The following is a 20,896-nucleotide window of genomic DNA, read 5'->3' as shown; positions in this document are numbered from 1 at the left end:
ATATTATACTAAACATAAAAAAAACAGCATATAAACCTGTTAATCTCACCAATGTTTGTTCGATGAGCCACAACCCATGGTACAGTAGTCACGGGCGTTAACTAGCTTAGGGAGTCGTAATTTTAAAATTTTAGAAAACGTCCATTTATATTTGGCAGACTTGGTAATTGAGTAGGGACCGGAGTTTAAAAGACATTGCAACATGGCTACCGCCAGACGTTTCAACATGGGCTTGATTGTATTGGGGATCAATTTTGTTCTACCCTCCAAACCACAATTTATACTCGGAAAATAAAACCGTCGACAATCTTCAAGATACTAATTGATGTTATGGTTCCAGACCAACAAGAAACTTCTAAGATTAATTAAAACTATCAGTGTAACTTATTTCAGAAGAATAAATTTTTATTCAGACCGTCTAAAAATGCACTGGATTTATTTGGATCAATCATAATTTTAAAGTGCTTTAGTGAGCTCCAAAAAAATAATGAACATGAACAAGTGTCATGCTAGAAACGGGAGCTGGAAAGAGTACGCGAGGTCATTTCAATTGAAGTCAATTAAACCAATTGAGTCCAATTGAGCGGGCGGCAGATTCTACGTCGCCAGTGAGATTTTATGTGAAGCGCCTACGCGCCTGCGTCAGTTTGTCACATGACTCATTTGATTGTGTACCTAGCTTTTACCACGAATTTGAATTTGATGTATGCTTGTCTCATTGAGGAGCACGTGTCGTTTCCTATTTATTAAGAAAAAAACCTATGACTTTACTTTCGAGTACATTATGCAAACAATTTTAGATAGCGTTGCATTTCTGAATTTAGGCAGTTTAAATAGCATTGCTGACACATATGTTTTTTTTATTTATTGCTTAGATGGGCGGACGAGCTCACAGCCCACCTGGTGTTAAGTGGTTACTGGAGCCCATGGATCTACAGCGTAAATGCGCCACCCACTTTGAGATATACGTTCTAAGATCTCAGTATAGTTACAACGGCTGCCCCACCCTTCAAACCGAAACGCATTACGGCTTCACGGCAGAAATAGGCAGGGCGGTGATACCTACCCGCGTGTACATTAGAGAGTCTCAAATATTACATTATTTCTGCCATGAAGAAGTAATGCATTTCGGTTTGAAGGGTGGGGCAGTCGTTGTATTGTAAAAACTGAGACCTTAGAACTCATGTCTCAAAGCTTCGGTAACTATTTATCACCAGATGGCTCGCGAGCTCGTCCACCCATTTAAGCAATAAAAAAACCAATAACTTAAGTATTTATTTATGCACTATTGTTTTCAGAAAGAAGTTATAAGAAGGTTTATTATTGCTTGGTAACGAGCTGTGTTTTGTTTGTTATTTATTTCTGACTAGCTTACCCGGCAGACTTCGTAGTGTCTCAATTGATAAATAACAGACCTAAGCTTTTGTATAAAATAAACTTAAGCCAACCAAACGGAATCCGCCCGACGGGGGACACATCAAAGGAAAAACAAAATTGTTATTTTCATTTAATTCCGAGCATTTTCATATTTATCTACCTTTTAAACCTTCTCTGGATTCCCACAAATAATTCAAGACCAAAATTAGCCAAATCGGACCAGTCGTTCTCGAGTTTTAGCGAGACTAACGAACAGCAATTCATTTTTATATATACCTAGTCAGGTCATAAGTATTGTCACACAGTAAAAACTTTTCTTTTAGGATGCTGGCCACAAAAAAGTTTATTGAATTCGAATTTCGAATTGTTCATGAAAATAAAAATTGTATACTTTTAGAATTTTACTCATTTTTAAATATGGAGTGGACGGTTATAGAAGACCGTGTTGCAGTTATTGCGTTGCATCGTCGCGGTTACGCGCCAATTCAAATTTTTAACATACTGAAAAATTTGAATATAACCAAAAGATTCGTTTATTGTACCATCAAACGATACAATGAAGACTCTAGTGTAGATGACAGGTCAAGAAGTGGTCGCCCTCGGTCTGTTAGGACTCCAGCAGTGATAAAAGCTGTGAAGGCGCGAATTCAAAGAAATCCCAAACGTAAGCAGAAACTGTTGCCCTTCAGATGGGGTTAAGCAGAACCACGGTGAAAAGGGTATTAAATGAAGACTTAGGGCTTCGGGCATATCGAAGAAAAACAGGACATCGTTTGAATGCTCGTCTAATGGACCTGAGACTGAAGAGATGCCGCGCTTTGTTGAAGTTCCGAGAGTATTGGGATACTTGGGGTCGAGATTTCGAGCGATGTCCAGTTTCGGAGTCATCTGGAAGGCAAAGCCAAGTTGGCGTCCAAAATGCTGGGAGTCCTCAACAGAGCGAAGCGGTGCTTCACGCCTGGACAAAGGCTTTTGCTTTATAAAGCACAAGTCCGGCCTCGCGTGGAGTACTGCTCCCATCTCTGGGCCGAGGCTCCCAAATACCAGCTTCTTCCATTTGACTCCATACAGAGGAGGGCCGTTCGGATTGTCGATAATCCCATTCTCACGGATCGTTTAGAGCCTGTGGGTCTGCGGAGGGACTTCGGTTCCCTCTGCGTTTTGTACCGTATGTTCCATGGGGAGTGCTCTGAGGAATTGTTCGAGATGATACCGGCATCTCGTTTTTACTATCGCACCGCCCGCACACCGGGGTAGAGTTCATCCATACTACCTGGAGCCACTGCGGTCATCCACAGTGCGTTTCCAGAGGTCTTTTTTGCCACGTACCATCCGGTTATGGAATGAGCTCCCCTCCACGGTGTTTCCTGAGCGCTATGACATGTCCTTCTTCAAACGAGGCTTGTGGAGAGTATTAAACGGTAGGCAGCGGCTTGGCTCTGCCCCTGGCATTGCTGAAGTCCATGGGCGACGGTAACCACTCACCATCAGGTGGGCCGTATGCTCGTCTGCCTACAAGGGCAATAAAAAAAAAAATTGGTACGCGGGAAAAAAATATCGAGAAATTCTTTTTTCGGATGAAAAAATTTTTACCGTAGAAGAGAGCTACAACAAACAAAATGATCAGGTGTACGCACACAGTAGTGAAAAAGCGACCAACCGTATTCCGCGTGTCCAACGAGGTCATTTTCCATCCTCGCTCATGGTATGGTTGGGAGTTTCTTATTGGGGCTTAACAGAGGTACATTTTTGTGAGAAAGGTGTAAAAACGAATGCAGTTGTGTATCAAAATATAGTCCTGACGAACCTTGTGGAACCTGTTTCTCATACCATGTTCAATAACAGGCACTGGGTATTCCAACAAGATTCGGCGCCAGCTCATAGAGCGAAGAGTGAAATCGACTTCATCCGGCACGAAGACTGGCCCTCCTCCAGTCCAGATTTGAATCCGTTAGATTACAAGATATGGCTACACTTGGAGGAAAAGACGTGCTCAAAGCCTCATCCCAATTTGGAGTCACTCAAGACATCCTTGATTAAGGCAGCCGCCGATATTGGCATGGACCTCGTTCGTGCTGCGATAGACGACTGGCCGCGCAGATTGAAGGCCTGTATTCAAAATCACGGAGGTCATTTTGAATAAACTTTAGTGTCATAAGAATCTATGTTTTGTTAAGTTCATTTTGGTATATGAATGGTTACATAATGAATAAACTTGTTTCAATTATTTTACATTAAACATGTGACAGAATTTATGACCTGACTAGGTATAGAAAAAAAATCAGAACAAATCACACAAGACAGATTACAAATCAAGACTCTTTCTTTCCCTACCTAGTAGCCTAAAGGGCTATTCTAGGTAGGTCCGCGTAGAACTCGTCGATTAGAACGAAAAGTTTGACGTGCAAGCTAGCTCATAGACACTAGTGTTAGTAAGTTCTCTCAGGCTGAGCGCATATTTTTTTTATTGCTTAGGTGTGGACGTGCTCACAGCCCACCTGGTGTTAAGTGGTTACTGGAGCCCATAGACATCTACAATGTAAATGCGCCACCCACCTTGAGATATAAGTTTTAGGGTCTCAGTATAGTTACAACGGCTACCCCACCCTTCAAACCGAAACGCATTACTGCTTCACGGCAGAAATAGGCGGGGTGGTGGTACCTACCCGTGCTGACTCACAAGAGGTCCTACCACCAGTGATTACGCAAATTATAATTTTGCGGGTTTGATTTTTATTACACGATGTTATTCCTTCACCGTGGAAGTCAATCGTGAACATTTGTTAAGTACGTATTTCATTAGAAAAATTGGTACCCGCTTGCGGGATTCGAACACCGGTGCATCGCTACGAATGCACCGGTCGTCTTATCCTTTAGGCCACGACGACTTATCTACCCATCTGCAACTGTAATGGCCCTTTCGGCTAAGCAATAAGAAACTATAGGTATGTACGTTGATAGTCACTAGTCCATTCCGATAGAGGCACCCGTCACGTGCGGACGTGCTCATCGTCCACTCGATCGCCCGGTCTTTGTTCGCCCGGCTTTTGTTAGCCCGGCCATTGTTCGCGCGGCCTGTGTTTGTGGTACATCTGCCGACTAAGTGCTCTTTCTGGAAGTTTTTATTTGTTTTGTTTCCTTTTGTTGTTTCTGTGTTCGTGGTACATCTGCCGACAAAGTGGTTTCCTGCAAGTATTTATTTGTTTTGTTTCTTTTCGTAATTTCTGTTTTGTTGTGCTTTTTCTTTGTCCTGTAGTAATCGCGCCGCATTGCCACCTGTGTTCAATAGAACCGCTCAGGTCCGAGAAGTTGGGGCCTCGCCGCAAGGCGAGTGTTTTCAAGACCCGGGGCCGCCCCACCTGGGTACTCAGCGATCATGGACGCTGTATTCGCGGAATTCCTCCGACTTCGCCACCCACAGCTCGCCTCGGAGTTTTTGGCCTTCAAGGCCAATCACACTGCGAGCCCTCTCGAGGACTCCGCCGCGCTCGCTGCTCCTGCGTCGCCTGTACCTGCGTGCAGAGCTTCTGCATTGAGCACCGCAGCCTCTGTCGTGCCTGCCGCTCCCGTGTCGCCTATACTGGCGAGAAAAGCTGCTGCGTCGTCCGCCGTGACCATCGTTTCAGCTGAGCGATCATCCGCGGCCTCCGTCGCGCCCTCTAAAACACCTACACTTGCTCGTAGGTCGCCTGCACCCGCCTCCTCGTGCTCCGACTCTGACTCGGACATGGAGGTCGACCTCGCCCCCGCTTCATCGACGGATGGATTCACCCTGGTACAGAAGGGTAAGAAGCGTGCCGCGGAGTCTCGAGCTCCCGCGGCCGCTAAAATTAGCAAAGCCGTGAACGCGTCGCGCCCCCGCCCTCAGACTCCCGTTGCGCCCCCAGCCCGTGCCACTCCGTCGCCGCGTCCGGTGGCACAAAATAAAACCCAGACCCCTCCCCCGGTTATCCTTCAGGAGAAGGCAGCTTGGGATCGAGTTTGCCTGGCCCTTAAGGCCAAAAATATAAATTTCACGAATGCCCGTAACCTCGCGAACGGCATTCAAATTAAGGTTCAAACACCCGACGACCATAGGGCCCTCTCTTCTTACCTCCGTAAGGAGCGTATAAGTTTCCATACGTATACGCTCCAGGAGGAGCGCGAACTCCGCGTTGTAATACGCGGAATCCCTAAAGAGTTAGATGTAGAGCTCGTAAAAGCCGACCTGTTAGAACAAGGCCTACCAGTGAATTCTGTGCACCGTATGCACACCGGTCGCGGTAGGGAGCCATATAATATGGTTCTAGTCGCTCTCCAGCCTACCCCCGAGGGTAAGAAAATCTTTAACACACAGACCGTCTGTAGGCTCTCTGGTATCGCTGTCGAAGCCCCCCATAAAAAAGGCACTCCTAGCCAGTGCCATAACTGTCAATTGTACGGGCACTCTTCCCGTAACTGTCACGCGCGCCCCCGATGTGTTAAGTGTTTGGGCGATCACGCCACGGTCCTCTGCGCTCGCGACCAAAAAACCGCGACGGAACCGCCTAGCTGCGTCCTGTGTCGAACACAGGGTCACCCCGCGAATTACCGTGGTTGCCCCCGAGCCCCTAAAATAAATCGCCGCGTCGCCCGCCAAAACCGCCTCCGAGCTTCCGGCCCAGACATCAAAGCCTCGGCACCCTCTGCGTCGCAGGCTAAGCCAGCGTTCGTTCCGGCGGCGGTGCCCAGTGTCTCGGCCTGGGCAAAACCGCTGCCGTACACGAACACGGCTACAACTCCCTCCTCCGCGATTCGTCCCGCCCCCGCGACTCGTCCCTCTCCCGCGACTTGCCCTCCGACCGCGTCCGACAATCTCGCTTTAGCGATCGACTTCTTTCAGTCGATCAACTTTGAGCGCGTTAACGCTTTGGGCGACGCCATTCGCGCTGCCTCCACTGCACAACACTTTATCGCCGTTGTGCAGGAATACGCCGACGTATACGCGTCATTAAATACGTACGTCCTCCCCTCACTCCGCCGGTAATCAATGGCGTATATAAGTAGAATAAAGCCCCTATCCGTAACGATAGGATTTTTTAACGCTTACGGTCTCGCAAATCAACGTGATCAGGTTTCTGACTTTTTGCGTGACCACCAAATTGATATCTTTTTAGTGCAGGAGACCCTACTTAAGCCCGCGCGCCGTGACCCTAAAATCGCGAACTATAACATGGTCAGGAACGACAGGCTCTCTGCCCGTGGTGGTGGTACCGTCATTTACTATAGAAGAGCCCTGCATTGCGTCCCGCTCGATCCTCCCGCGCTCGCTAATATCGAAGCATCAGTGTGCCGAATCTCACTGACGGGACACGCGCCGATCGTTATCGCGTCCGTTTATCTTCCACCGGATAAGATCGTTCTAAGCAGTGATATCGAGGCGCTGCTCGGTATGGGGAGCTCTGTCATTCTGGCGGGCGACCTAAATTGTAAACACATCAGGTGGAACTCACACACCACAACTCCGAATGGCAGGCGGCTTGACGCGTTAGTCGATGATCTCGCCTTCGATATCGTCGCTCCGCTAACCCCGACTCACTACCCGCTAAATATCGCGCATCGCCCGGATATACTCGACATAGCGTTATTAAAAAACGTAACTCTGCGCTTACACTCGATCGAAGTAGTTTCAGAGTTAGATTCAGACCACCGTCCCGTCGTTATGAAGCTCGGTCGCGCTCCCGATTCCGTTCCCGTCACGAGGACTGTGGTGGATTGGCACACGCTGGGCATCAGCCTGGCTGAATCTGATCCACCATCGCTTCCGTTTAGTCCGGACTCTATCCCGTCTCCTCAGGATACCGCTGAAGCCATAGACATCGTAACGTCACACATCACCTCGACATTAGATAGGTCATCGAAGCAAGTTGTAGCGGAGGACTTCCTTCACCGCTTCAAATTGCCCGACGATATTAGGGAACTCCTTAGAGCTAAGAACGCCTCGATCCGTGCGTACGATAGGTATCCTACCGCGGAAAATCGTATTCGAATGCGTGCCCTACAACGCGACGTAAAGTCTCGCATCACCGAAGTCCGAGATGCCAGATGGTCTGATTTCTTAGAAGGACTCGCGCCCTCTCAAAGGTCTTACTACCGCTTAGCTCGTACTCTCAAATCGGATACGGTAGTAACTATGCCCCCCCTCGTAGGCCCCTCAGGCCGACTCGCGGCGTTCGATGATGACGAAAAAGCAGAGCTGCTGGCCGATACATTGCAAACCCAGTGCACGCCCAGCACTCAATCCGTGGACCCTGTTCATGTAGAATTAGTAGACAGTGAGGTAGAACGCAGAGCCTCCTTGCCACCCTCTGATGCGTTACCACCCGTCACCCCGATGGAAGTTAAAGACTTGATCAAAGACCTACGTCCTCGCAAGGCTCCCGGTTCCGACGGTATATCCAACCGCGTTATTAAACTTCTACCCGTCCAACTCATCGTGATGTTGGCATCTATTTTCAATGCCGCTATGGCGAACTGTATCTTTCCCGCGGTGTGGAAAGAAGCGGACGTTATCGGCATACATAAACCCGGTAAACCAAAAAATCATCCGACGAGCTACCGCCCGATTAGCCTCCTCATGTCTCTAGGCAAACTGTATGAGCGTCTGCTCTACAAACGCCTCAGAGACTTCGTCTCATCCAAGGGCATTCTTATCGATGAACAATTCGGATTCCGTACAAATCACTCATGCGTTCAACAGGTGCACCGCCTCACGGAGCACATTCTTGTGGGGCTTAATCGACCAAAACCGTTATACACGGGAGCTCTCTTCTTCGACGTCGCAAAAGCGTTCGACAAAGTCTGGCACAATGGTTTGATTTTCAAACTATTCAACATGGGCGTGCCGGATAGTCTCGTGCTCATCATACGGGACTTCTTGTCGAACCGCTCTTTTCGATATCGAGTCGAGGGAACCCGCTCCTCCCCACGATCTCTCACAGCTGGAGTCCCGCAAGGCTCTGTCCTCTCACCCCTCCTATTTAGCTTATTCGTTAACGATATTCCCCGGTCGCCGCCGACCCATTTAGCTTTATTCGCCGACGACACGACTGTTTACTATTCCAGTAGAAACAAGTCCCTAATCGCGAAGAAGCTTCAGAGCGCAGCCCTAGCCCTAGGACAGTGGTTCCGAAAATGGCGCATAGACATCAACCCAGCGAAAAGTACTGCGGTGCTATTTCAGAGGGGAAGCTCCACACGGATTTCCTCCCGGATTAGGAGGAGGAATCTCACACCACCGATTACTCTCTTTAGACAACCCATACCCTGGGCCAGGAAGGTCAAGTACCTGGGCGTTACCCTGGATGCATCGATGACATTCCGCCCGCATATAAAATCAGTCCGTGACCGTGCCGCGTTTATTCTCGGTAGACTCTACCCCATGATCTGTAAGCGGAGTAAAATGTCCCTTCGGAACAAGGTGACACTTTACAAAACTTGCATAAGGCCCGTCATGACTTACGCGAGTGTGGTGTTCGCTCACGCGGCCCGCACACACATAGACACCCTCCAATCCCTACAATCCCGCTTTTGCAGGTTAGCTGTCGGGGCTCCGTGGTTCGTGAGGAACGTTGACCTACACGACGACCTGGGCCTCGAATCAATTCGGAAATACATGAAGTCAGCGTCGGAACGATACTTCGATAAGGCTATGCGTCATGATAATCGCCTTATCGTTGCCGCCGCTGACTACTCCCCGAATCCTGATCATGCAGGAGCCAGTCACCGTCGACGCCCTAGACACGTCCTTACGGATCCATCAGATCCAATAACCTTTGCATTAGATGCCTTCAGCTCTAATACTAGGGGCAGGCTTAGGGACCCCGGTAACCGTACTCGTCGAACTCGACAAAGAGGTCGACGTGCAACCTAACCCATGCATCAGCCCGCTGAGTTTCTCGCCGGATCTTCTCAGCGGGTCGCGATTCCGATCCGGTAGTAGATTCATTCGCGAAACAATTGCTCTTGAGTTGTTAGGTCTCCTTCGGAGGCGCTCGGGCAGTTGTTAGCAAATCCCACCCCTCTTGGCTGAGCCTTTGCTCGCCCACCTGTCCTGGTGAAACTGGAAAGGCCTTCGGGCCACCAGTAAACTTTCAATCATAAAAAAAAAAAAAAAAGTCACTAGTGACGATAAATGCGATTTGAGCAGAAAGGGGGAAGGGCCGGCAGTAATTTATATTAAAGTTGAACAGTTTTGGAGTAAAAATACTAGGTATATTTTCAGCATTTCAGTTAAGTTGGCATTTTTTCGTTATTATTTATTTAGAGACTTAGTTGTATTTATTTTCGATGCAATCAAGTGTCATATCTGATTTTACTCGTTTGTGACAAAAAATAGTACCTAATTATTTTGAAGAGAAAAAACAGATTTCCATGAAAGACGATCGACAGATAGTAAATAGTCGAAGATGCTACTGTAGACTATTATATAGTAATCATTACCTATATAAACACTGATATACTCGTACTAATTATGATGGAGGTATTCAAAATGTTTAGTTGATGAGAAATATAAAAAGTCAATGGTAGTTTCGTAGACTCGGATCTACTACCAATTGGATTAGAGACGTTCTTGGTACAGAAGGAATTAATATACCATGAATGTATTACATGTCTTATGAGGAACTAAAAACTTATGTAGGCTACTACAAAAAACTGCGAGTACCTATCTACACTAAGTTTTTTTGTGGTAAATGACGGACAACCTATTGGTCTGAATTGTTGATGTTAGCAATAATTGGAAGAGAAAAACGTCGTCAACTAAGGTGCTTAGGTGGAAATTCCTTTTAAATCTATAACTTTCCAAAAACAACCGGCATTTTTTTTTTATTGCCCTTGTAGGCAGACGAGCATACGGTCGCCCATGGACTTCAGTAATGCCAGGGGCAGAGCCAAGCCACTGCTTACCGCTAAGTAGGTGCTCTCGACAAGCCTCGTTTGAAGAAGGATATGTCATAGCGCTCGGGAAACACCGTGAAGGGAAGCCCATTTCAAAACCGGTTGGTAGGTACGTGGCAAAAAAGATATCTGGAAACGCACTGGCACACGGATGAACGCAGTGTCTCCAGGTAGTATGGATGAACTCTACTCCGGTGGCGGGCAGTGCGATAAAAACGAGATGATGGGATCATCTCAAACAATTCCTCAGAGCACTCTCCATGGAACATACGGTACAAAATACAGAGAGAATTGAAGTCCCTCCGCAGACCCAGAAATTCCAAAGGATCCTATATAGAATAAAAAAATAATTAAATACATGATCTTGAAATAATAAAAAAATATCTCGAAGCTTTTGGTTTCTAGAAACTGATGGGCAGTTTTTCGCCCTTTACACATCTCATCATCTCAGATAGCAAACATATTTTGCGAGTATATAAAAGAAATGAAAAGAAATCGTGCCGTTACATTATTTATCTAAAGGCTTAAATTATTTAAGTTTACGAGAGTGACCCAGGGAAAGAAAGAAATGTGGGTTTCGACTTTTTAGCGCAAAACCGGGCAGCGGTCCCTTTCGTGCTTTATCGGAGGAGGTTTGAAGGAGTAAACGGTTATAAATCTATTCTTCAAATTTCCCATTAAACATTTTTTTTTCCTACCTAAGCTTATAGCCTTGAGACTAGAGGCTATGTCAGCGTAATCTAACAAGTAGGTTTGCTCACCGGGCTCAAACCTAACGACGTTGTCAACACTAACCCAAGGAAGAGCAGTGCTTCGCAGAATCTACCACCGGGTCGGAAATGCGACTCACTGAGAAGATCCAGCAAGAAAGTCAGGGGGCTGTGTCTGTGGGTTAATTTGCTTGCCGAGCCCTTCGTCGCAAGCGACGGGTTTGACTAGAACGATGACCGGTAACATCCGTGGCGTAATAGAGAAAACCGCTCACTTGTATAGCGTGGTACACTCCAAGCCTCAGTATTTTAAGTACGGATCTAACATGTGGTCACGATCATCTTTGAGTATTAATAAATATATCGTTTTATAGGAATCAAACCCACAAAAATTGTGAATTTTTGTAATGTGGTAATTACTAGCTAGTGGTAGGCGTAAAAAGAGCTACCTTCGCATATGGGATACCATCGTATTGCTGATTTCGCCTTAAAGCATTTGACTATGACCGTCACTCCGTGAGAAGAGGGCCGTTCGGATTATCGATAATACAGTTCTCACACATCCTTTGAAATAACAATTTATCATCAGGTCGGCTCGAATGTCGGTTAGGTACAGTCATAACAAAAGCTTCGTATGTCAATATTTTACAATTTTTTCTGTTGTTATTTTATATCAGACGAAGTGACGGTCCACTTGGTAAGTTTGAAACATGAGGTCGAAATGAAAACTGTGTTGGGTAACAGCTTTCTGATTTTTCAAACCACTCCAAAAACTCGTGTCAACTAACAACAAGTCATCCTATCAAAATAACGCAAAAAAATATATACCATGTCGCAAACTCGCAAATTTGACGGGTTTGATTATTAATGCTCGATTTTATTCCATCATCGCAGAAGTCGTACGTATTTGTTAAGAACCTTTCTCTACAAAAAGTGGTCCTAGGATAAAACTATACTGGGCCCGAATTTTTTTGGTTCAATAATTTCTTTACAAATTTTACACAAATTATAACAAATAGCTTATATTTACACATTGCAAATTGGAGACAATTTATGTTTATATACTTACGTATATTGCGAATATACCGTATGTATGTGGAAAACTAACGTACCTACCTAAACAATGTACCTAAGTACGTACGATCGTACCTATTCAAGTCTCTAGCTGTAACTAGGTGGCGCCAGATTCCTGTGTTCATGAAATTTTTGCTTTTACTCACACAAACACACACACGTATATATATGCGGATTTTTTTTGACACAGACTACTATCACCAACTTCACTGCGTGACTTCAATGACACATTTGTGTATAATCCAAACATTTTCATCACTTCACCGCCTAAAGCTTATTCATTAGGTACTATTGACACATAAGTAAATACGCGTACTATTTTTTTAAAATAATTTGTGACCGTGGCCTGTTTATATGTTCTTGCATAATGCAAATACAAAGAGAAGTGCAACGAGTGCAATTCGTGTTGTCTGAAAGTCACCAATAAGCCCAATGAAGCAGATATCCCACTGACGAGCGCCAGCACCAACCTAAATAGACTCTGATCATCTAAATTGACTTCAATTAAATAACAACCGAAATTGTTGAAATGCGCCATTACTCCCTCGGCGTTAATCTAAGTGCCAATAGTCAGGGCGAATGTTTTGTTATTAATCCCCGGCAGGAACTGTTAATTAATAATTAAACGATCGGGTCGTGTCGATCGGCATCAGTGCGCCGGCGTCGCTGCCGAGGTGCACTACCGCTTAATATACTTCAGTTCAGTCGTAGCAGTACCCTATGTGAGTAGAAGTATTCAAAGAATCAATCAAGTCGTGATTATACAAGGCTGCGAATACTTCAAATAGGTATACATGAAACTGCATTTATTTTTCCCACGGCTATAAATCATAAAGAGACGCACCGCTGTTGTTAGATAGGGTTTTACAATACTGCGTTATAGACTTTCGAACTAATCATGTGGGCGGTGGAGCCCTTCAAAAGTACTGAGACAAACAGAATACCATACGAATTTGTGGGAATCCCGCATGGTCCATACATGAGAGAAACATCGTGCGACGACCGCCGAGCTTAACCGTAGCGCTACGGCGAGGGCGCGAGTGCGCGAGGGGATACGAACCAGCACCGGGGGAGTGGCCCGCTGACGTCGCTATTGGCTCCTCACACTACAATATTATAGTCACAAGCGCCTCTTTACAGCGACTCACTATCAAACTTCAATGCGAGCCACACAGATCATAATAGTTCTCGAGCATATCGTCACTGCGCGTCGAACACGCCAATCATTGGCTTGAAATGTACGCGGAGAGTCGTATTATGGAAATATAAATTGACCAACCGTAGAGCAAATTCGGTTAGTTCGTTAAAGTTAATTGAAGCCATTTAACCGGGACGGATACAAGGATACGAACGGCGCGAGCGTTCGTCGATCCCGAAACGTAGATTAAATGAAGGCAAATTGTTTATTACTGAAATTAATAATTAGTCGGTGAGCAGATCTCGGCTGGGCCGAGGCAAGCACGGGGCCGAGCATCAGCGAGATCTTCGCGACGGAGTCCAGCGAGGTGGGCGCGGAGGTAGCGGGCCCGCACCCGCCGCCACCCGACGGCTATATGTACGTGTGCGGGGATGGAGCCCTAGGGCCGGCCGCTCGCTACGAGTGTGCCTTCGAACAAGCACCGGCTTCCATGGAACAACCACCCTTTGACGAACAGATGTTTACTGATTTCGGAAAAGATCGACACGTTCAGGTGGTCGTCGGATCCGTTGGTGAACTCCAATACAGGGATGATATGCCAGTGTATAGCGGAGGACCCGATCAAAAACGAAAGGAGGAACCGTTACTACTTCAAACAGTAGATTCATCACCGGCAACTCATCCACCTCCGCCGCCTCCTCCTACATCAAAAAAGAGTGATAAAAAGAAAAATGATAATAATGGAATCAAGAAAAAAAAGACACGGTATGTACCGATCCTAATGATACGTCAACAAGTTAAAATTTTAGCTTTGCTTAATTTATACAATTTTACAATTAATTAATACAATTTTAGATTGTGTGCCGATAATAGAGTGGTAGTAGATATAAGTTAACTGCTTAATAAAATTTACAGCTTTTCAATACTCAGATTGGTATTCAGAGATATTTTTTGATATTTGTAGCTTTAGATACAAATATCAAAAACTTTACTAGCTGATCCGATAGGCGCCTTTCCGTCGAAATTTCAATTGCTGGTGATTATTAATAAATATTTATTAATTTATTTAGTAAATATTTAGATTTTCTGAAATACCTTTCAATGAAATTCGGTTCCGGGATTCATTATAAGAATCATGGAAGTACGACAACGGAGTTAGTGTATAATTAGTAATATCTGCAAAACGCGAAAAAAAAGTTATGTAGGTATAATAAAAAGGGGTATCTATTATAAAGTATTAACGAACGGCATTTAAAGTTAAATTTAATATTTTGGTAGTAGAACGCATTCTTAGTCTGCAAATATACCTATGTGTACAAGCGTGTTGCGTGTTTCTGCAATTAAATTTTGGAATAAATGGTGGGACAGTCCTTATACTCTATAATATTGATACTTCAACATCACGTCTCTTGCGATATCCATGGGCTCCGATAACCAGCAAACAGAGCATGTAAGGCTCTCGTCTGTCTATCTAAATAAGATAATTGATACTTCAACATTACGTCTCTTGCGATATCCATGGGCTCCGATAACCAGTAAACAGAGCATGTAAGGCTCTCGTCTGTCTATCTAAAATAATAAGATAATATACGTTACGCTTGCTTATAGTATGTAAAACTTCATAGTTCCAAAATCATATGATAAACCATTTGATGATCATTTTACTAGAAGAACTTCACAGCTTTTGAAGTGACGATAATGTATTTTTCGTCAACACTCATAACTGAATGTCATATACATGATTAACTTTTAGTACTATTCTTTGTTTGAAGAAGAAAAAATGTCAAAAATCGGTGTGTAGGTATAGGTTTAAGTTAATTCAAATGCGGTTTTAGTGTTAATAATTAATTTATTAATTTGTGTCCCTCGTGTTAATTAATTAAAAAAAAAAACGATTCCAAAAGGAATTATCGCGACTACGGCTTTAACAATTTACTTTTTTTCCTACTTATTCGCTCGTATCCTAAGAGGCTATTCCAGCTTCGCGCCTATGAGAATTAAAGAACAATCGTGATATATCGGTCTAAAAGTATGCAAATGTTATTGCGCGAAGAAACATTATTTACATAGCAAAATATATAAAATGTATCATCATATATCTAGGTTATCTATATATTAATACGTGAAGCAAAAACTTTGTATCCCTTTTTAGGAAAATTGCGCGGACGGAGGAGTATGAAATTTTCCACACTTATAGAGAATATAAAGAAGAAGAAGTGCACAATGCTAATTTTTTTTAAATAATGCATAAAATATACATTAAATCAATAAAGAAAACATTACACACACTACATACCATGTATTTGACGCACACACGCATGCATACTATTTATTGTCAAACTTTTGTTCTTGACGTCTGTTGTCAAATTGAGATTAAATATTGTTTGTCTTTGTTAATATTTTTTATAGTGTAGTCTTGGCGAAATTTGTGATTATAGAAGTATAAAGTACAATCATAATAGCGTACAAACTTACAATTCCAATTAATTATAGTCGAATTTCGACTACTGCGGGTCCTCTAGTTACGTTAAATCTGCACAACGATTTGTGTTTAATAACGCGCGATCTGGATGTTTCGGAATGTGACCATAGCCTTTTCAACGTAGATATAGCTACCTACTTTCAGAAGCGAAGTCGAAGCCTCAGTTGAGTCAGATAATTGATTCTTACGTACTTATTCTTCAAGCCAAAATATGTATAACTTAATAATGGTAGATTAATAATAGTAAAAACCTGTTCAACTTATTATAGTTAGGAACATCTCGTTAAATATTTTAAAACACTAATAGGTGTAATACATATAAGACTAGTCACTTAGTATGTTGGTTGCCAGATGGTGTACTAAACTCTGTCAAGAAAAAATTAACGTAAAATCGTAGTTAAACATAAATAATATATTCTAAAAATTCACAGGAATTTAGTGTTCACTTAAGCATGTTGTCAAAAAGTAAACTTACAGAAGTACAGGCACGTGTCATTTTGAACATAACAGGTGTTGTTTTTGACTAGGGAAGCACCCCTGTGAATTCTGCATTGGAATGATCGCATCCGATGAACCCCTATTTTATTATTTGCATAACTAATTCGATGATTTAAAAAATATTGCGGGGCATATGGTCAGCATATTTAAATTATTTTAAATATTTGTATCCCTAAAATAAAAAAATAAAAAACTCTTGAGGAAATTTGATGACTTTACTGATGGTAGGACCTCTTGTGAGTCCGCACGGGTCGGTACCACCACCCTGCCTATTTCTGCCGTGAAGCAGTAATGCGTTTCGGTTTGAAGGGTGGGGTAGCCGTTGTAACTATACTTGAGACCTTAGAACTTATATCTCAAGGTAGGTGGCGCATTTACGTTGTAGATGTCTATGGGCTCCAGTAACCACTTAACACCAGGTGGGCTGTGAGCTCGTCCACCCATCTAAGCAATAAATAAATAAAAAATCGAGATATCGGAGGTACCCGTTTCTTGGTTTTAGAAAAGTAGCCTGATGCAGGCGATCCCCTCAGAAGTATTGTAAAAAGGCGTGATGGTATGATGTTTGGATTAATTACCCGCATGACGATACTGTAGGGACTCAATAGGTTTATCGTGCGATCTCAGAATAGTGGCCAGTGACCGAGGGATCTAGTGCGTGCGCCTAATCGCCGTATTGTGCAATTGTTGTACAATCCTGATCTTAAATTAAGATACATAAAAGTAGGATTTTATTATGGTCTACGACATACTTGGTGCGTTAATATTATTTTATGGATTAACTATTTTAACTTAATTTTTTTTAAAGTAAATAGCTATGTTTAGGTTTTTTTTTATATTCTTGAGTTTACAAAGTTAATAATACTAGTTGATACAAAATGTCACATCAACTTGATTTCACATATTACAATAAAAATTCACTACGGACATGCACGTAAAAATATAGTAACGAATGACGTGTTGAAACAATTATTTATAGGAATAGTGTTACTAACACGAGAGGGTCAATTGTCAGGCAATTTAAGGTGGTAACACGCGACAGGGATGAATTTAGTTTCACGGTCAATCAATTTCTGCGCGTGCATGGCCCGCAGCCATACTGCACGCGTCAGATGGTGGACGCACCCTACGGAGATAGGAATTTCATGAATGCATTATTAGCGTGCTTTTTAATTATTAAATGTTGATAGTTTTAGTAACAAGATTAAAGTAACGATGTTTCAATTTATTCATTATTGTTTTATTTATTTTTTACTGCTTAGATGGGTGGACGAGCTCACAGCCTACCTGGTGTTAAGTGGTTACTGGAGCCCATAGACATTTACAACGTAAATGCGTCACCCACCTTGAGATATAAGTTCTAAGGTCTCAGTATAGTTACAACGGCTGCCCCATCCTTCAAACCGAAACGCATTACTGCTTCACGGCAGAAATAGGCAGGGTGGTGGTACCGACCCGTGCGGACTCACAAGAGGTTCTACCACCAGAATATTAAGTAACTACTGTTGTTTTGTTCGCAGTACCACATTTACTGCTTATCAATTAGAAGAATTGGAACGAGCTTTCGAAAGAGCCCCTTACCCAGATGTGTTCGCCAGAGAAGAATTAGCTCTCAAGCTCAATTTGTCCGAATCACGTGTACAGGTAGAATTTTATTCTTTAATTTAATTTTATTGAATTTGTCACTACATGCCTAAAAGTTTTTTTACAGTTATACAACAATTTGTCCAACAATTACAGGTTTGGTTCCAAAATAGAAGAGCGAAATGGCGCAAACGTGAACCACCACGAAAAACTGGTTATATTGGATCTAGTTCACCCAGTTCTACCACATTAGGAGGAGGGTTCTCCGGTATCGGCAGTAATCTACCAGCGTTTCCTCAAAACGGAATTCCGGCTCCGGCAGACTCATGGTCTTATCAACATTCCTATGAGTTATCGTCACATCATTTACTGTCCTCTAGCAGCAGTGGATATCCGGGATTTAATACTCAGCCAGCGTACACCTATACAACAGTACTCAACGGTCACGATGGACAAATGTTCGCACCTAGGCACTCTTATGAGTATGGCGAAGGCAGTCCGCCGCCACTAGGGGTGAGAGATTATCCAATGATGGCGGCGCATTCACCGCAAATGGAAGCTCACGGTCATGACGACAAACTTGAATATCGGGCTCATGACCACGAAGACAAATACAATGCGTGCGCCCTACAAGATGAGCCGCCGCGTTACGCAGGACCTCCTGAGGACTATGAAAAATGTGGTATAGTGACCCATGAGAAACACTACGAAATGGATCGTCACTCGGAGTTATCACAGCCAGTGGTTGTTAAAATGGAACCGAGTCCCAGCCAGGCCTACACCACCCTGCCCCCTTTTTTGAATTGAAATACTCCTTTTCGAAATTCTCTCACCAATAAAATAGATTAATTTCGAAAAGGAGTATTTATTTATTTTTGATTTTATGTTTGTCTTTTAGGGTGGTAAAGGTGTAGATAGCTTTTTAGGATATTAAATTTTACTAATGTCTCTAGCTCTGTTTATAAAGATTATAATTTTATTGATAGATATTATTATAGATACGGTTGATTTAAGAGAATTGTTTAGAGTGCATTACCGTTTTTTTATTAGCATTTTAAGTTTTTTTTCGCCTAATAATCATATTGACTTTATATGGTCTAAACTCTACAGATATACCAAAGAATGAAAGCGTGTTTGTTAATATCATGTAAAATTAAATTTCAATGTTATAGGTGCCTAGGTAAATTTTTAGGTTAAATGATTGATATGTTATTAAAACCTATTTTCGTATAGGAAACTTCACTTCTTGTGCATTCCTTGTGCCTTAATGATAAGATTACATTTGGATAGTGTTAAAATATATATTGAAAGTTTTCTCAATTTCTTTTAGGTATGTACTTAGTTTGATAGTTAGAAGAGATTTTAATTTCGATCGTTAGCTTTTTTATCTTATTCTTATCTTATTAGTTAATATTACATACAATGATTGAATGACTACACTGATTGCCAACTCATCACATTCGAATAATTATATTTTAATAACGTAAATTTCAACAATCAACAGACGCGCGAAATTTACGCGATAAAATGCAAGACGCTTCTTGGTAGTGGTATTCGCGTTACAGTCTTTATTTTAAAACGAGTAAATAATTTGGTTTAGTTTAGAAAATTACTAGTGGTTTTCGTTTACATTACGTATACCTACTAGTTTTTTGCTGGTTTCGGAATCGATTCCCACATACTAAGCTTAAGAAAACCTCTAGGGACTATTCTGGCTTCGCCCTGAGCCGTGGGCGAGCTCACGGGGCTCAGCCTAAAAGGAATTGAAAACATCTGCCCTAGCAGGAGCAATGTTCCACTGAATCTACCATCGGAACAAAATCGGGATCCACGGAGAAGATCTGGCGAGAAACTTAGTGGGTTGTCAATGGGTTGATCGCTACCTTGTGAACGTCAGTAATTGTATGCAAAACATTAATTTGTTGAAAGTATACGCGCAGATCTTATTGTACGTTGATGTTAGTACGACAGTAACTTAACCAAAGATGCTTGGCCAGTGCTATCTATTAGCGTTAACGTCTGTAGAAAACAAAAAAATTTACATGACTTACATAATTATGCTCGCGAAGTCGCGTGGTCTAGCTACGCTAGTAGGTTGGCCCCTTTTAGCGATAGCTACCACTGTAACAAATTTCATCATAATCCAATGACTGCTTTAGGAACGCAGAGACGACTAACATATAAAAAGAAAATGAATTTTATTTGTAATATATAACTAGCAAACTAACTGGTATCTTAAGTGTGAAAATATTAAGTTATTTCTTTTTTAATATAATAAAATTAGGTAGGTACCTAAATATTTATGTAGAATATAGAAAAAAGAAGTGAATAGCATGTGCCAAAGAAAAGAAAGAGTTATATTTATAGCTTATAGTGACATTTATTGTAATATTCGATAAATTAGTTAATATAGCAAATAAGTAACCGGATTATACAAAGATTTTGTTTTAAATTTAATGTAGGTTAGAAATATATTTAAATATATTATACATAGATTGTAGATGATTATAATATTTGATACGAAATTAAGTAGGTAGGTTTTTATATGAATGTTTCTTTGATAAAATACTTTGACTATAATTTTTAGTGTTAAATTTACAACACTTATTCTGATGAACAATTTAGGTTACTTTATTTGTTTTATATATGAGGAATATATATTCCAAAAATGGATTCTTTTAATACTTTTAAAATTTATACAAACCTAGTACAAGCGTTAAAATGTTGATAGCTTTCTTGTCTTTAGTCAGAGATAAAGTAAATGCCTAGTTAACTTTACTTCTAACTAAAAAATATACTTCCCTAATCTACAAACACAAACTCTTTATATAAAGTCGTATAGTGTGTTAAAATTATTATAATTAAAATGGTGTTAATTGTACATTGTTTACATATTCGTCTACGACAAACAAAGCACAATTAATCACATTGGCTTTTTTAAGATGCATTACATTTTAATATTATTCTTAGTTAGTTAGTAAGCTTCGAAAGCAATAAGATAATTATTTTTCCATTTTTCATACTGTGAAAGAATTGTAATACAAATTTAAGAAAGTAATAAAGTGTTTTTTTTTCAATCATTTCCGCTTCACCATGCCTGTACCTACTATCGACGGT

The 20,896-nt window shown here is 42.1% G+C and overlaps 2 protein-coding genes across 3 annotated transcripts in view; one reads left to right on the top strand and one right to left on the bottom strand.

Moving 5' to 3' along the window:
• The window catches only part of LOC101736280 (mitochondrial chaperone BCS1), a 35,849-nt gene extending 23,632 nt beyond the window's left edge, over positions 1-12,217 (bottom strand). Inside the window, exon 1 of one of the 2 annotated variants that reach the window (XM_062672557.1) lies at positions 12,120-12,217. In XM_062672557.1, the coding sequence (XP_062528541.1) occupies positions 12,120-12,202 (83 nt within the window). In that variant the 5' untranslated portion in view covers positions 12,203-12,217. Of the gene's footprint in view, positions 1-49; positions 94-12,119 lie in introns of those variants that run through there. The other variant, XM_062672556.1, reaches the window with a different exon arrangement.
• A 507-nt stretch (positions 12,218-12,724) lies between these two features.
• On the top strand, positions 12,725-20,841 carry LOC101736411 (retinal homeobox protein Rx3). The gene is made up of 3 exons (XM_004928454.5): positions 12,725-13,980; positions 17,716-17,839; positions 17,936-20,841. Exons 1-3 carry the CDS (start codon positions 13,631-13,633, stop codon positions 18,584-18,586), a joined length of 1,125 nt encoding a protein of 374 aa, XP_004928511.1. The 5' UTR covers positions 12,725-13,630; the 3' UTR covers positions 18,587-20,841.
• Positions 20,842-20,896: the final 55 nt, after the last annotated feature.

Source organism: Bombyx mori, chromosome 15, assembly GCF_030269925.1.
Source record: "Bombyx mori chromosome 15, ASM3026992v2".
NCBI lineage: Eukaryota > Metazoa > Arthropoda > Insecta > Lepidoptera > Bombycidae > Bombyx > Bombyx mori.
This window is presented reverse-complemented; position numbering and strand designations above follow the sequence as displayed.